This window comes from Triticum aestivum, chromosome 5D, assembly GCF_018294505.1.
Source record: "Triticum aestivum cultivar Chinese Spring chromosome 5D, IWGSC CS RefSeq v2.1, whole genome shotgun sequence".
Taxonomy (NCBI): domain Eukaryota; kingdom Viridiplantae; phylum Streptophyta; class Magnoliopsida; order Poales; family Poaceae; genus Triticum; species Triticum aestivum.
The window spans coordinates 84,881,450-84,893,132 of NC_057808.1; the positions used below are offsets into that span (position 1 = coordinate 84,881,450).

Consider the following 11,683-nt stretch of genomic DNA (forward strand, 5'->3'; position numbering starts at 1 on the left):
GTTTCATTAATATTCAGAATAGTTTCAAGAGGATCTGGAAGCGTTTTGGGGTCACCGGAAGGGTTGCGGTAAATATCGGGTAATACTAGGTATCACCGATATATAGGCAAAATTGTGTCTATCATAGCTTGCCCTGGTAATAGCTATCGTATCCACACGCCTATGCTCCGTGATTCGTGTGGGGCTGGAATGGGAAAAGAGGTGAAGTGATTTAGGAGAGTTTCTGCGTTTTGCCTGTCAGAGAAAAGGCTGCGCATGCGGCAGTGTGATCCTGTGGTCCAACTAACGCATGACATGCTAGTGGGGCTAACTCCTCACACGTGAATTTGCCTTTCCCATCCGGTGGAACCTCTGGATGAAACGAGTCATTTGTGTGGAACTGATTTTGTGGTGCTCTTTGCTCTGTTTTGCATGTGAGCACTATGTGGGCCCATTTGGATGTGCATGGGTTGACCCAGGTGAACTTGGCTATTTAAGTTTTTTTATTCATGTGTGCGGCAGTTTTGTGGTACTACGGTCCGTAAGCATAATATCAAATAAGCATGTGAGTGGCTCTAGGTGTGATTAGGCACCATCAGCTTTTCATTTTTTCCATAAAGCCCATCAGTACATTGTGCCGTCAGAGAGAGATGTCGCTAGCTGGTGGGAATTTGTGTTTTGTTTGCATAGGGTGTTCTGGACACCGGTGGTGACTGCTACTCGATGTATTCCTCTGTCGCTCCCAGGTGACTGCTAGCGTCGTACTCGTACTCCTACACACTTCCTCCTCTAGCTCTCCCCACGCCATGGTCACCAAAGTGCTCCTCCGCACGCATGGTCGTTGTGCCTTGCCGACGTGCTCCTCGCCTGCCACACTCCGTCGGGTGCCGCGTGGAAGCCACGTCCAAGGCTCCTAGCAGCGCCTCCACGTTACTCCGACGAGAACCGCCCCGCCTCTCCTCGTGGTCGCCCGCGGTGATGGTCGCGCGCGTGCTCCTGCTGGACCCGACAGTGGGCTCCCTGCAGGTGACGACCTCCTGCCCATGGCACTAGCCACGCGCGCCACCGGCACAACCGTACCTCGAGGTCACCATCTCCCGTCCATGCTTCCCTAGCTACGACCCGTGGCTTGTATGGGGGACTACCATGTTAGGTAATCTTGTCAAGGACAGTTGATTAGTGTTAGCTAAGTTAATTAGTCATCGGTATAAAACTACTATACGTACTTAGTTTGGTCTAGTTTGTGTCCACTAAGCTAGGTAATATTTAGGTAATCTTGTCAAGAACCGTCAAATCCAAAGGTGATGCTGAACGAGCCTTTACCAAAGAACCGATACGAGGGAGTTGATCGCCCCAAAGAACCGTCAAATCCAAGGGTGGTGCCGAACGAGTCGTCATCAAAGAACCGATAGGAGGAAGTTGGTCGCCCCAAAGAACCGTCAAACCCAAGAGTGGTGTCGAACGAGTCTTCATCAAAGAACCGATAGGAGGGAGTTGGTCGCCCCAAAGAACCGTCAAATCCAAGGGTGGTGCCGAACAAGTCTTCACAAAAGAACCGATAAGAGGGAGTTGATCGCGATGAAGTACCGTCAAATCTAAGGGTGGTGCCGAACGAGTCTTCACAAAAGAACTGATAAGAGGGAGTTGGTCGCCATGAAGAACCGTCAAAGCCAAGGGTGGTGCCGAACGAGTCTTTACGAAAGAACCGATAGGAGGGAATTTGTCACCCCAAAGAACCGTAATCCAAGGGTGGTGCCTAACGAGTCTTCACGGAAGAACCGATAGGAGGGAGTTGGTCACCCCGAAGAACCGTCAAATTTAAGGGTGGTGCCGAACGAGCCTTCACCAAAGAACCGATAGGAGGGAGTTGGTCGCCAGGAAGTACGGTCCAACCCAAGGGTGGTGCCGAACAAGCCTTCATGAAAGAACCGATAGGAGGGAGTTGGTCGCCCCGAAGAACTGTCAAATCCAAGGATGATGCCGAATGAGTCTTCACGAAAGAACCGATAGGAGGGAGTTGGTCGTCACGAAGTACCGTCAAGTCCATGGGTGGTGCTGAACGAATCTTCATAAAAGAAGCGACAAGAGGGAGTTTCTCGCACAGCTACGCATCAACTGTTTTCTTTTTCATATTCAATTTTGAGATTACTAGTAGTATATTTGCGTGCAGGAGCACATCATGAATTGAGATGCCTGTACGTGCATATAAGGAGTTGCATTAAACTATCCATCCTCTTGCGCTTAAAAAATTCGTCCTATTGTACATGCATTGAAGGTTCTGACACTCCTGTACGTGGGCTACATATACGTAAGGAAAATCATGTATAAAACCAAACCATAAACGTGGGCTACATTAAAATTAGAGGCTATATGCATGGGGTGGGAGCGCTAGCTACCGGTGTGTGACGTGTCACAGACCAGTGTGAAATACCACATAAGAACGAGTCTGTGCGGTTCCATGCATGGTGGTTGCAGACTCTATCGATAGCTGTGTATGGAACCGTCGCGTTAAGTGGACCGAACCTATGATGTGTCTCCGACTGGTGTCACATGCGAGAGAACGGGGTGGTAACGTTTTGTCGTACACAGTGGAACCAGTGGAAGTAATTTTCTTAACGCAAGGAACTTGAAATAGACATGCTCATGCAGAAAAGAACAAAGGGACGCCACACCAGGCCCACGCAACGCAGCCTTTTGTCAGCCCACCAGGTATAAAGCGGACAGTACCAGGCCTGCCTCCACCTCCAATAATTCAACAAATGGGTTAGATTTAAAACAGGACCACACAGCCAGTTCGAATCACGAGGCGTTGCCTACGGTTCCGATAGCTATTTCCCTAGCAAGCTATGGTAGAAAAGAATAAGTTATTCTTCGTCCAAGGTAATCTTACGATCACTTCATAATTAAATTACATTTGGAATTCAAATAGTTACATTCCTATTGATTTACTACGTAAAATTTGGTATAAGAAAATAAAAACATAGGTCATAAGACAAGAAAATTTGGAGTTTATGTATATTTTACATTATATTTTTACGTTTGTAATTTTACATAACATAAAATATTTTTTACGACGATTATATATTTTTTACGGTCTCTTTTTACATCAGAAATATGACAAAACTTACGGCACGTAAAATTATAGTGCATTGATGGTAAAATAGAGGGGGTGAAAAATAACTATTCCTCACCCAGGGTGACGAATAGTCAATCTATATATGGGCTATTCTGTTTCGCGTAACAGAATATTATTCTGTTACCCTACTTGAACTGATGAATTCGAGCGGCTGTATTGATTCTGTCATTTCGTTGAACTGATCGTTTTCTATTAAAAGTGCAAATAAGAGCCCCTCCCTCTCTCCCCCTGTCTGTTCAGCCGGCCACTCCAGCCGTCGACCGAGCTGCTTGTGGCTGAGGACAGGGATCAGGTGACATGCACCTTTGCATGTCACCGTGTGACTTGCAGCCCAAATTCAAATTTAAACACTGTGAAAAATTCTGAAAAAAAATCATGCATAGTCACAACACATATTAAGATAAATCCTTAAAAAATTCAGATCAAAATTTGAAACATACATCAAGAAGCAAAAAAAAGAAATCTGTCATGAATAGTTGCAAATGGTTCTGTGTATACTATTCACATCTGAGTTTCTTTTTTTTGCTTCTTAATGTATGTTTTGAATTTTGATCTGAATTTTTTAGGGATTATCTTAATATGTGCTGTGAACATGCATAATTTTTTCAGATTTTTTCGTAATGTTTAAATTTGAATTTGGGCCGCGAGTCACACGGTGACATGCAGATCCCTGTCCTGTGGCTGATCCCTCCCGGCAACCCAGGCCCTACATCCAGCGACCGCGACTTTCTCGGCTACATCTTCCACAATGGCTCCGCCTCCTGGCGCAGCGGCCGTGGAGAGCTCACCCTCCCACGGCTCCCCAACCTGCGGCGCCCTACCAGTTCCGCCTCTTCCGCTGGCACCCCAAAGAGCACTCCTACCACCACGTCGACCACAACGGTAACCCGCTCCCCCATGGCCGCCACCGCGTCGCCCTCTCCGGCGAGGTCTCTTTCGCGGGCTCGGCTGTGCGGCCCGAGCAGGTGCACCTCACGTTCTCCGATAGGGCCGACGAGATGCGGGTGATGTTCGTGTGCGCGGACGCCGGAAAGAGGGCCGTGAGGTATGGGCTTGAGAAGGAGGAGGAGAAGGGCTGGACGGAGATGGGCACGGAGGTGAGGACGTACGAGCAGAAGCACATGTGCGACGCGCCGGCGAACGACAGCGTAGGGTGGAGGGATCCGGGCTTCGTCTTCGCTGGCCTCATGAATGGGTTGGAGCCCGGAAGGAGGTACTTTTACAAGGTAAACCAAAGATTGGATTCCCCGCAAGAAAATACTCAGAGAGTGAACCTGCAAAAGAACACCTAAATTTATCAATCGTGACAGCAATTTAGCGTTCCAGCGGCAGCAGATTGTTCTTCCAGTAGCTTGCCCAGCGGAGGAGCCGGCCGTCATCCCGAGCGGCGCGCTGTTCTCCATGTCGTCAGGTGACTTGCTGGAGCTCGACGACAAGCAGTGGTTTGGCGGCATGGTTTCCGGGTCGTACTACGAGAGCTTGGCGCAGGGGATGCTCATCGAGCCGCCGGACGCTGGAGCGTGGCGAGAGGACAGCAAGCACAGCGGCATGGCGGAGACGCAGACGCCCTGTGGAGTTAATCGTTCAGCTAAGTAGAGCACAGTTATACTCTACATAGTACTAGTTGTGTTGCGTTCTTCCCAATTTGGGAAGAAACAGAGGAGGCACTTTGTTCCTTAATTGTGTGTATAGCAAGTTTCCGATTTCCATTTTTTGAGAGAAAGGGCTAGATTGCTTATTTGCATCCATCAATTATTGTTGTCCATGAATCAAAATCCATTTGCTGTTTGAAAGGGCCAGATTGCTTATTTGCTTATCCACAAAATTTCACAAAGAATTGTCAAATGCGAAACTTTCGAAGAGCCCAAAGATTTCAGTTCAACGTCTACGCAAAGCCATTGAAAATGTGAAACTTAGTCATGTTGAACGTTTTCTCAAATTTGCAATTGGTGAAGAATAATTTGAAATACGGTGAGACCCTTCGTGTTGTTTTCGCGTCAGAAAAAACAGAGTACTCGTACTGATCTATGTGTATGTGTGTACCGAGGAGGTATTTTTAATAGAGTAATTTTGAATGGTTCCGAAAAAAGTATTTGAACTGATGTCCGTATGGGTTTGTACTGATCGTGTTTTCACAGACTAGACTTTACTCTCTTTTTTGGTACGGTTTTTCTCATAACTTTTCAATGGTTTACGGTATTATAGTCCTCGGACTTGCATGGTTTATATCTTGAACTGAATTATATTTTTCAAAAAGAAAATGTTTTGTGTGTTTCTTTTTTGAACTCTTTTTTTTGCAACGATGTTTTTGGACTTCTCGCGTTTTGCGACTTGAACTTTTACCATTTGAATTTCCGTGGGCTTTTTTTTTGTTTGGGCTTTTTTCCAAACTTATCTGAGACGTCATGTTTGAACGTACAACTTTTGTAGTTGTGAACTTGTCATTTTTTCCATCTATTAAGTTGCTTTTTTCCTCCGAACTTTTACTGGTACAATTTCTTTTTTTGCAAATTTAATGTCCCTTGAGTCAGAACTGATGCAATTTTAAATTTTAAATTTATGGTACTTATGGTACTAGAGAGTTTGTACTTCTTAAAAAATAATCACTCGATGTTCTTTTAGTTTTAGCTTTTAGTTTTCTTTCTCATCCTTATCCTCACCGACGGTGTCATCACACATCGTACCTTTATGGTTTATGTAGTTGAACGGACTTACATTTTTACCATCCCCTTCTTTTAAAAACTTATGTTTTCTTCTCCAAACTTCCTACCTGACGAGAATCGGAACTTATTTATTTTTTACAATTGTACTTCCAAGTGTCTTTAATGACATTTTCACTTTTTTACTTTGCTTTACCTCATCAAACAGGCGCACAACACATTTGAAGAAACAAAATACGAATCTTGGAAGCACTAGGGGGATAACCATTTGCACAGGACTTCATGTGTGCCTTCATCATAGAAAAATATACTGAATACCACCAAGTTCTAAGGTTGAACAAATGAATCATACAGAATATTGTCAAAACCCCGCATTTTTCTCACTAAAACAAACTTCTGTACTTGCATACATCCCTCTTTGAACTTGGACGGCACCTAGTCCTCAACTCGAACGATGACCAATGCTCAACTCGAACGGAGGAGGTTGTCGTTGCTTTTTAACCATGAATGCTTCGAAAGACACTAGGAATTGCTTCAAAAGTACTTTATACTTTTGAACATGAGGGTTCTCTCAGCTGGGCCAAGAAGCAATGCATACATCATATTTTTATTCTACAAGAACAAAATACATCATATTGTTCTCTAACACACACCGAATACACATAGAACACACACACTTAAGTTCAGAGAACCATCATGTTTATGTTTGGAGAATAAATGCATTTAAGCTCAAAGAACAAATGTGTTTAGGTTCAGAGAACAAAACAATCTTTAGTGTGATTTTCTACATATGGATAATCGCAGAAGCAACATAGTTGGACTGAAGCTCTAAAATTTTTTGGAAACTGCAATTGGAAAGGTGAGCATCAAGTGGTAATTAAGGAAGGCTAACAAAAACGAAAGTAGCATTTTTTACATGACGGGTAGTGGTAGGTATTGGTTCATTGCTTTTTCCATCCAGTATGGTGTCAACAAGGATGCGGTAGCTCTCGTCCTCGATGGGCGCCCAGTCATCATCGAAGAGCTTGAGGAGGAGCTTCAGGACTGGCCAAACATGCTAATTGGAGAAGCCAAGAGGCTTCATCACCTCCAGCTCCTTTCTAGTAGCATTAGCGTTGTTGGAAACCATGGACTTTAATGAAATGGTTCAGGGATCACTCCCAGTCAATCCCATTTGCTACTTGTGCTGCAGAGAACATGAATATAAAGCAGATGGTGAGTCATCGATTTTTCTTTACGATATATCTAAACTTACAAAATTTTGAAACTTGCACTGACGATATTAGGGTGATATATCTAAACTTTACTGAATTTTGAAGAAACTCGCTGCAAATCATTACTTATTAGGTGATATATCTAAAGTTTCAGAATTTTGAAACTTGCACTGATGATATTTCTGCACACGCAACAACTATTCTGTGATTTTTCATGGACTAAAGGTAGAATACGCACCGAACTAATATTAAGTCTGGTATAGAAATTCTCTATTCATGAACTGACAATATTTCTTCTATGTGGAATACACAAGATCTCCTCAATGGGCCATGATGCAGGCATCGCCGCAGGCAACACTTGGCGCACCAGAGAACCTGTACTGTTGGATTTGTCGAGAGAGGACTAAGGGAACACGCCGGCGTTGGGGTGGCGGATGCAAGTATTGGAGTTTAGCCTAAAATCACAAGAGAATGGATCAAAATGAATTCAGGTTGACTTCTAATCTTTTATCAAGCTATAAAAGTTAGAACTGATGTTACACAAACCGAGGTATTTTTTAAAAGAACAGCTCACGTAATATGTATAGTACCACTGTTTTTTTCATTCTCATGAACAAATAACCATAGACTAACGAGAGAATGTATTACTCGACACTAGGCATTTTCTTCTCAGAACCACTTTGGTTTTCTTTTCTTTTTCTTCACTTTTGCTCTGCTTTCTTTTTTCCTTGCTTTATGAAGTGCCCCATCAGAAAAGTTGAACTTTATATTTTACCAATCTCCACATCTACTGAAACTAAGGGAGCTCCTTTTGAAACATGTACGATAAACTGAAAAGGCATATACAAGGCCAACTGAAAAACCATATACAAGGTGAACCGGAAAAGCTTCTGAGAAAAAAAAGTGAACCAACGTTTTGTTGTTTTTCTAGTTACTAAACTACTTATTACCATAACAGCGGCTAAACTGATGCTGCATATGTATATAGGAAGGTTACTGGTACCAAAAAATTAGGACAGTAAACAACATTATAAATTGAATTCCTGAATGTTCAGTCCAAGTGGTACTAGATGATGATAGCTGATGACTATGTAAAAGTTAAGTGACAACAAGTTCAAAAGAAATTCAGAAAATGAAATCGAATTGATGGGCTTACTTCATGCATTAAATTATACACCATAGTGTCTTGTCTGGATGTACACGACGGAGCCGGCGGGCTGCACATCGAGCCACGCTGTGCAGAGCAATGGTGTCGAATGATTCAGTCTCGGTGGGCTGGGAGCATGGCATTGCTGCTATCAGAAATTTTTACCATTGATTTCTGAACAATAGGTACAAGAATCACCAAAAGTTGGACTGAAGCTCTAGGAATTTTAGCTCAAAGAACAAACACGGTTAAGTTCATAGATGAAACATAGTTCAACGTTCTTCAGTGTGATTTTCTGCATAAGGAAAATCGTAGAAGCAACATAGTTGGACTGAAGCTCTAGCAACATAGTTGAACTTTGGAAATTTTCTGCCGGCCGGCCCTATGAACAACTTACCATTGATGAACAATGCCCAACCTCAGCCCTAACGTTCTTCAAGTTACATTTAAGAGGAGCCAAAAAAATTGTTCTGTTACCATTGACGAGAGCTAAAGTAATTACAATTATCCTAACCAGCATATGCTCAAACAAGTTGAGGTTTCTTTTACTTGGGAACAACTTCAGTTCACGTTTCTCTCACATAAATAAATTTTAGTTTAGGCTTAAGAGACAGTCAGTCTGTGTTAACTGAAAACAACTCAAGTTTAACATGGCACATATCCTAGAGATACATGCTTCTCAAGCCTGAACAAAGGCAAAAAAATTGATTTTTCAATGCGTTGTAGGCAAGAATGGATCCGAGTCAGAACTGATGCGATTTACTCCATCGAACTACTACGAAAGTTTTCTCTATACTGTTATGTTTTTAACACACAAGTATTGAACTGTTTACTGCCTTCCCATTATGAATTGATGGCATAGTACATGTTGAACTGTTACACAAGAGCAAAATTCAGAAATACATATATATTTGGTGTACTCCAAATATGTGCAGTTTCAGGAACAAAACTTTCTGAACCTTCTATACTAAAGAACTTGAATGATTAGTCCAAAACTTTCTGAACTTGAACGAGCTCGCCGGAGAACTTGGACTGAAGAACTTGCACACGGCGAGCTGCAGGGGGTAAGGGAGGGCGGTAGTGCGCGGGATTCAGAGGCGGCGAATGGAAGTGGAAGCAGGGGGTGAGCTGCCGACGCGGTGGAAGCAGAGAGGACATCAGCGCGTGGAAGCAGGGGATGGGGTGGCGACGTGTGGAATCAGCAGGGAGCGGTCGACAGCGCGTGGAAGGAAGGGGACGGGACCCGGCGATGCCTAAAATCAGAGAGGAAGCGGTCGCCAGCGTGGTGGTTGGTGGTCATGGCTGCAGGTGCGGGGCGGTGGACGCGGCGGCCGGCGGGGGCGCGGTATTTTCGCCTGTAGGTAGGAAGTGGGCGCGGCGAGTCGCCGGTAGGTGGGAGGGGGAGAGGGGGCAGAGCCGCGGTTGGTAGCCGGGGAGGTGGGAGGCGGGGGCACGGCTGGAAACCGGTGAGGTGGGGGGCGGGCCGCGGCTGGTCGCCGGGGAGGTGGGAGGTGGCGGCACAGCTGGACGTCGGGGAGGTGGGAGGCGGGGCCGCGGCTGGTCGCCGGGGAGGTGGGAGGCGGGGGCAGCAATGCAGTGTAATTCTACGTTCCGTATGTATCTTATTTCTGACGTAAAAAGAGACCGTAAGAAAATATATAGTCGCCATATAAAATATTTTATGTTATGTAAAATTACAAACGTGAAAACATAGTATAAAATATACATAAACTCTAAATTTTCTTGTCTTGTGATCTATATTTTTATTTTTATACCAAATTTTACGTAGTGAATAATTATTTGAATTCCAAATATAATTTAATTATGAAGTGATCATAAGATTACCTCGGGTGAAGAATAACTTATTCTGCACCCTGGGTGATGAATAGCATCACTATATATATGATGGTTGGGACAACTTTCCAGGAGTTATGATGTTGGTCCTTTGATGACCCGGTAAGGTGGTGTCATGCCGAGTACACCTGGCCGGACGACCTATTGTTATAGTTTTCCTTGTTAGCATGGTTATCCATTCTTTCATGAGGAAATTGTAAGACTTATTCTACAAGTTATTCCTGATGGATCCTTTGTACTTCCAAAGTCTGATCTTCACCTGACGACCATGTCAATGCTATTTCGAAGCATGTCTATGGTACTTCGATTTTCAACAAGAACATTTGAAGCCAATGCTAAATGTTTCTTACTCAATTATCCAAACACCGCTGTATGGGTAATGTCATGAAATTTCTCTCCCCTATCTAAAGAGTTTTCTACATTATATCATGTCATGGATATCATGCTTTGCTTGTCCTTGGGAAAGATATACCCTTGAAATATGTGTTTAAACATATTTTCCTTTCCATTATTCTGTTTAATCTGATAATCATATTTTCCTTTCCATTGGTTGGTTTAACGTTTCTTGTGATCTATATGATCTAAGCAGTAATGTTCTCCTGCTTATGTAAACACCTCGGTGTACAATTCTGTCAGCAAGACCCTGTTACCATTGTTGATGACATTCCAGTAGCCACTGATGGACGAGAACTTTGCTTATTGGTCCGCCTCGTTCAACGAGCAGGAAAATGGTTCTCTTCATCCCTCGCCCTTGGTACCGATGTTGTTGCCGACATAACCGACAGACTATCCTCTAACATGCATTGCTTACATGATCGTGCAAGATGTCACCGCCCTTCCTACTTTTAACCCACATGGTAGGCCCATAACCTACAGTTCCACAGGATCGAAACCTGACTCTCCTGTACAACCCTGTTTCTAATGGTTATTCCTCACGCTTGGCTTCGTATTTAATTCACGGGTCACCTTCCTAGTGCTCTATTCTGGTATCAGACGCAATACTTACTCTCGTTGCTTGAACCCCTTTCACACTTTGTTTCAGGCATCAAACGATTCACCCGCTCGAAACTTCTCATGGTACCTACTTACCTTGCTCTCGATATTGTCTTAAGTTTCCATTCAAGAGTTACTTTCCGCCACCATCCCCGATGTTATCAACCAGATAGTCAACCTTTCAGAGGTCCGTTTTTCCGAAGTTACCCCTTGTCCTTCATATGTACAATGAAAACTCCGAAGAAAGGATGACGACTTCATCGTGAGGATTATAATCTTACAACAACTAAAAGCTAATAATACTAAAAAGAAAACATAAATGCAAAATTAAAACAAACCAAAAAAATAACTAAAAGGAGACCCCCCCACTTGGCCACGGCCCAGCTGGCCTCTAGGCTAACCAGGCCGGCCCAGCCAGTCCCCCACCTCCCCGATTAACCCCACTCCCCCGTGACCTAACCTACCCATGCCCCCACTCGCCCCCACGTCTCCCTCGTCTCCCATACGCGCCACAACACACTCACGCACGCACAAGGCAGCGCCCCGTCCCGTGCGCCTCCTACCCTCCCGGCCTCGCGCGTCCCGCCGGCGACCTCGCTGGAGCCCACCTCGCCGGAGGCCCCGTCGCAGATCTGGTCTCCCTCCGTCCCCTGATGCCCGCGCCTCCCCCTCTCCCATCCTCTGCGCCCCCCGATTGGAT

General features: G+C 44.4%; 1 protein-coding gene and 1 long non-coding RNA gene across 2 annotated transcripts; one reads left to right on the forward strand and one right to left on the reverse strand.

Annotated features, from left to right (window-relative positions):
* Positions 1–2,825: 2,825 nt before the first annotated feature.
* On the forward strand, positions 2,826–4,906 carry LOC123120297 (probable inactive purple acid phosphatase 2). The gene is made up of 2 exons (XM_044540266.1): positions 2,826–2,859; positions 3,782–4,906. Exons 1-2 carry the CDS (start codon positions 2,826–2,828, stop codon positions 4,405–4,407), a joined length of 660 nt encoding a protein of 219 aa, XP_044396201.1. The 3' UTR covers positions 4,408–4,906.
* A 1,268-nt stretch (positions 4,907–6,174) lies between these two features.
* On the reverse strand, positions 6,175–9,690 carry LOC123124405 (uncharacterized). Its single transcript, XR_006461071.1, has 3 exons — positions 8,146–9,690; positions 7,228–7,444; positions 6,175–6,961 (listed from the first exon to the last, which is right to left on the reverse strand). It is a non-coding gene; the product is annotated as an uncharacterized lncRNA (long non-coding RNA).
* Positions 9,691–11,683: the final 1,993 nt, after the last annotated feature.